At 45.7% G+C, this 4,801-nt stretch overlaps 1 protein-coding gene across 1 annotated transcript; it reads left to right on the top strand.

Annotated features, from left to right (window-relative positions):
* The first annotated feature begins 1,205 nt into the window (after nucleotides 1–1,205).
* On the top strand, nucleotides 1,206–3,881 carry LOC136374242 (uncharacterized). Its single transcript, XM_066339547.1, has 3 exons — nucleotides 1,206–1,438; nucleotides 2,504–2,592; nucleotides 3,028–3,881. The coding sequence occupies exon 3, from the start codon at nucleotides 3,096–3,098 to the stop codon at nucleotides 3,879–3,881; it is 786 nt and encodes a 261-aa protein (XP_066195644.1). The 5' UTR covers nucleotides 1,206–1,438; nucleotides 2,504–2,592; nucleotides 3,028–3,095.
* Nucleotides 3,882–4,801: the final 920 nt, after the last annotated feature.

The following is a 4,801-nucleotide window of genomic DNA, read 5'->3' as shown; positions in this document are numbered from 1 at the left end:
AAAATGTTGAATTTCCCTTAATCTGAGTTTGTGAGTACAGCATAGATTTTACAGTGTTTACACTTTTCCCCTTCAGTCCTTACTAACATCTATATTTCCTGTTCACATTTGCATTTCAGGAGATTTCAACAGATTTTTATTTTCAAAGCCTTTTCCACATTGACTGTGTTTTATCTATTAATTTGACACTTATCACCTCTCTCACAATGCAGGGGATTTTCAGAGATGTCTTGGTCTGTATTAACACATCCCTTAAAAAAACTATCTGGTGACAAATCAATTCTTGTGTTAAGCATTTCTCTATTGAATTTCATAGGAACTGCAGAAGTATATAGGATTGATTTGTAGGGTAGAATTTATTCTCTTGAATCCCCTTACAAAGACATCAGTACGCTTTTACTGACAATCTTACATTAGAGTCTATCAAAAAGCCCTCAAGGGAAAACATATTGAAAATGTTGTATTTTACCTACAGCTGTCTCCAACAGGGATTTCTCAATTACCTCATTTTCTGCAGAACAGCAGGTCTTGGCACTGGTGCTATGAGAACTGTGGTGCACCCCGGTGAATTTGTGTCAGGAACACAGGGATTGAGAAAGCTAGTCTGACACAGTCTTTAATATCAGCTAGTTTGCCATATTTCTGTGGGCTTTTGCTGGTTCTCCAGGACAGCTCAATGAATTACAAAGCTTATGTGAAAATTTCTGAGTTTAGAACTATTTCCAGTCTTTTCAGTTTCCTTAAGTGCCTTTCCTGCCTTAGGGCACTAAGAAACCAATTACATTTCAGTGTCTGACAGAAACCATCATGACACATGGGAAGAGAAAGGCTATTAACTGGTGCAAAAATAGCATTTCAGTTGTGGTGGGTGTGCTTATAGCCATGGGCAGTATGACACCATATGGAATGACAAAAGGCTGCTCACTGGTGAAAACCTGTGGTGGGTTGACCACCCGGTTTGGCTGGATCAGAGGTGCCAAGCAGAGCCACTCTATCAAGTTCCCTCCTCAGCTGGTCTGGGGAAAGAAAATATCAGAAGAGGCTTGTGGGTCAAGATAAGAGCAAGGAGACAGCTATCTCATGGACAAAACAGACTCAGCTTGGGGAATTTGCTTATTACCAATCAAATTAGAGTATGATAATGAGAATTAGAACCAAATCTTAAAACGTCCTTTCACCACTTCCTGCCTTTTTTCCCAAGCTTAATTTTCTTTCACATTTGTCTACCTTCATGATGTTCAGCAGTCACAGGGGGCTGGGGAAAGGGGGTTATGGTTAGTTCATTGTATGTTGTTTCTGCATGTGATGCTGTGGAGTTTTTTTTTCTTCTTTCTTAGGCACTTCCTTCCCCTTACAGGTTGGTCATCAAACCAACACACCCCCCCAGCATAAATCAACTGTGCCTACTGGTGTACTAGACTTGCACTTCTACTTTTATGTAAGTTTAATGCAACTATTTGGTTTTAAGCAGAACATGAACAGTTACTTTTGTAATAGGTAGCAAACTTTCATGAAAGACACAACTTTCATATTCATTATTTATTATGATAATGACAAATTGTCTGAGATCTGTCAGGAGTGTGGCAGTATTTCCACTAGTTTCCACTGGGCCAATGACTGTAGGAGCAGAAGATCCTTATCTCTCTCCAGGAAATGTGTCCTGCTGCTGAAAGGGAGAAAGAAGCATTGTACGTTATATTCAAAATTCTAAATCAACACTAAAATCTTGATTTTAGTTCAGCAGAGCTGAATATGATTTCAAGAGTGCCATTCCTATGGCTTGTTTACTGCCTTCCTTAAGAAAATATAATTATATTCTGTGTTTCATAGGGGCTTACAGAAATAATGTGCAACTATGTCTCTGAGGTTTAGAGATATAGTAGCAGGACTGAAGTTAAACTGGTATTTTCTCAGGGCTTGCACAGAGTATTTCCGTCTATCCTAGATGATCTAATTACTTCAGGAAATTAAAACAGGCACTTTCAAGCCAGAGCGACGTACATTTGGTGTAAGACTTCCAGACACAAAATATTTAGGGCCATTTACCAAGAGAAAACCATTTTCCAAACAAAACTTCAGACAGGCTCTGATTTGGCAGTTTGACAGTTGATTTAATGTTGGTGGTAAGACTCCCCTGATCCCAGCAGAATCTGCAGTGTGCCTCAAGCATATCCCTAGATTTTAACTCATATTAGATGCTATTAGGGCTAATTAATGTACTAGAAAACATAAAATTATCAGCCTGGTCACAAAAGTAAGTAGGAAAGAACTTCCTCTGATGAGTACTTTGGCTTAGGAGGCAAAGTTAGTGTAGAATTAGCTAATTCTGACAATTATTTACTCAAGCACAACTCTCCTTCAGTATCTACATATATGCTAATTAACTCCCATTTTAGGTCTAGCCACTTTTGTAAACCACTATGCACATAACTTTACCTGGCTCTTGTCTAAAAAACACACCACCACAGCAAAACCAGTAAAATACCATTGTTTCATGTTGCAGGTCTGTGGTTTAGCCGGAAACTTTTAAATTATTGCTGTTTTGAAGAGCTGGATGTGGCATTAGTTCCAGTCATCTGCAAAAGCTTTTTGGTATGCTTCAGTACACTGCCAAAACAAAACCCACTAATCTCAACATCTCACCATGCTAGACATGTATCTCTCCACCTGGTAAAATGTTATACACCCTCTTCCCCCACCCTCACGCCGGTTATTTGGAATTAATATGGAGTGAAAAAGGAGAGAAGGTGATGCATCCTCCAGTGCTGGGTGGTTGCCATTGGAAGCTTCCAGGGCCAGTCCCGGGGCCTTCACTCCTCTTTTCCCGCCCTGCAGGCAGGGGAACTGAAAGCAGAAACACTCTTTCCCCGCCCTTGGGGCAGGCAAGTGAAGGTGAGCTGTGCCTCCTGGGTGCCCTTTGGGTGGGTGACAGGACACATGGAGCCAGGAGGATGGCTCCAGGGGTCTGGCCATTCCTTCCTCCTCTCCCTGGGACAGCCAATGACTCCTGCCTCACCCTCCCCACAGAGTGCGACACCAGCGAGGGCGAGCAGCTCCCGTTCCTCAGCTGTCCCCAGCCTGCAACCACTGCCAGCATGGCAGAGTGGAGCTGCCCCATCTGCCGCGAAGTCTCGGACAACATCGCCTACGTGGGTTCCTGCCTGCACCAGTTCTGCCGGGCCTGCATCGTGCGCTGGGCCAGGAAGAACCCCTCGTGCCCGCTGTGCAGGCAGACCATCCACACCATCATCTCCCCTACGCCGTCTGACCAGGGCTTCGTGGAGATGGCTGTGCCGCAGCCCTCGGTGTCCCAGAGCACCGGCCGACAGGAGGAGCCGGGCGCCGCGGAGTCGCAGCCCCAGGCCCGCGTGGCGGGCTTCTCTCCCGAGACCTGGGCGCTTTTCTTCCGCAACCACGGCCAGCTCCTGCGGCCGCTAGAGATGTGGCTGAACGAGGTGCTGTGCGGAGACTGTTGGTGGGACGTGGTCTTCTTGCAGGGCAGGATCATTGCTTGCTTGTGCCGCTATGGGCTGCACGAGGAGGCCTTGGCGAGGGAGGTGCAGCCGTTCTTAGAGGAGCAGACGGCCGCCTTCGTGAGGCACCTCATTGAGGTGGCTGCCGACCAGTGCAGCGAGCTGGTGCGGCGCCGTATGTACATGGCCCATCAGCAGGCCAGCCTCCATGCTATTGCCTTCCCTAGCACCAGCAGGGCGCAGGAGGAGCGCCGTGAGGGGCCGGGGCAGGCCGAGGCCGGGGTCCCGGGCGCCGGGCAGAGCGGCGGCTGCGGTCCCGGGGTCTCGCGGCAGTCCGGCAGCCGCAGAGGCGGCGACTCGCAGGATACTGGAGCAGCCCACGAGAAGCCGTGCCGCAGGCAGAACTAGAGTGCTGTGGCAGCACCAGGAGAAACGGGACTGGGACAGCAGCGGGGTCGACTTCAAAGTAAAGAAATTTTGTAAAGAAGCGAAACCGAGGCAAAACAAAATAGCCAAAAAGCCCTAGAAGAACTTAGAAAACCGCATGAAAAGCCTTAGTCTCTCGCCACAAGCCTTGCATGTGACACTGCATGATCCCTCCTCCTCCTGGTGCTGTGCACACCTTCCCCCTCGTGTGTGTCCTGCAACTTCACGTTGTCTGCCATAGCTTGAAGCCCCAATCTATCTGTCAGTATATTTCTCGCAGTTTCTTGATTGTATCATTGCTGTCTCAGGTCTTACTAACTGTGTGTTTCTCAGTTTATTAGCAAATAGATGAAGTCCAGACAAACAGAATTCTCCCTTTTACTGCTGTTTAACTTCAGCTATGTTTGATGATTTTTTTCCTCATAGTGATCAAGACTTTAAAATGTATTATAAAATTTAGACTTGATTTCTTTCAAATATGTTGCATTAATTCTTTGTGTAAACATCCTATGAGCGTGAAGACTTAATTCTTTCTATAAAGAGATCAACATATTCCTAATACTCCAGCAAGAGGTCTTTAATGTTTTTCTTACTTAAGTAGAAATCTCTGTGACAAATACTTGAAACTGAGATTTTAGTCAATAAAGCAGCAATAATTCTGGAAAAAAACCCCAAAAAGTTGTGAGCCTTGATTTGCCTATATGTGAAATGATCAAAGCAAAGGTGTTCCTCTCTGCCTTTTTTCACCAAAGCACTGCACCTTTGTCCTGCTCCCAACTTTCAGCAGCTGCAACTTGTATGTGCCAGGTTTAGTCTACTCAAATCAGAGGCAAAATTCCTCAGCGCTGACTGGAGGACTGCACCCACAGTTACTGAAATCATTCTCTTGGACAAAACTAAGA

This window comes from Sylvia atricapilla, chromosome Z, assembly GCF_009819655.1.
Source record: "Sylvia atricapilla isolate bSylAtr1 chromosome Z, bSylAtr1.pri, whole genome shotgun sequence".
Taxonomy (NCBI): Eukaryota; Metazoa; Chordata; class Aves; order Passeriformes; family Sylviidae; genus Sylvia; species Sylvia atricapilla.
This window is presented reverse-complemented; position numbering and strand designations above follow the sequence as displayed.

Excerpts from the sequence above, each read along its gene's own strand:
- LOC136374242 (XM_066339547.1), top strand. The coding sequence starts at position 3,096 with ATGGCAGAGTGGAGCTGCCCCATCTGCCGCGAAGTCTCGGACAACATC.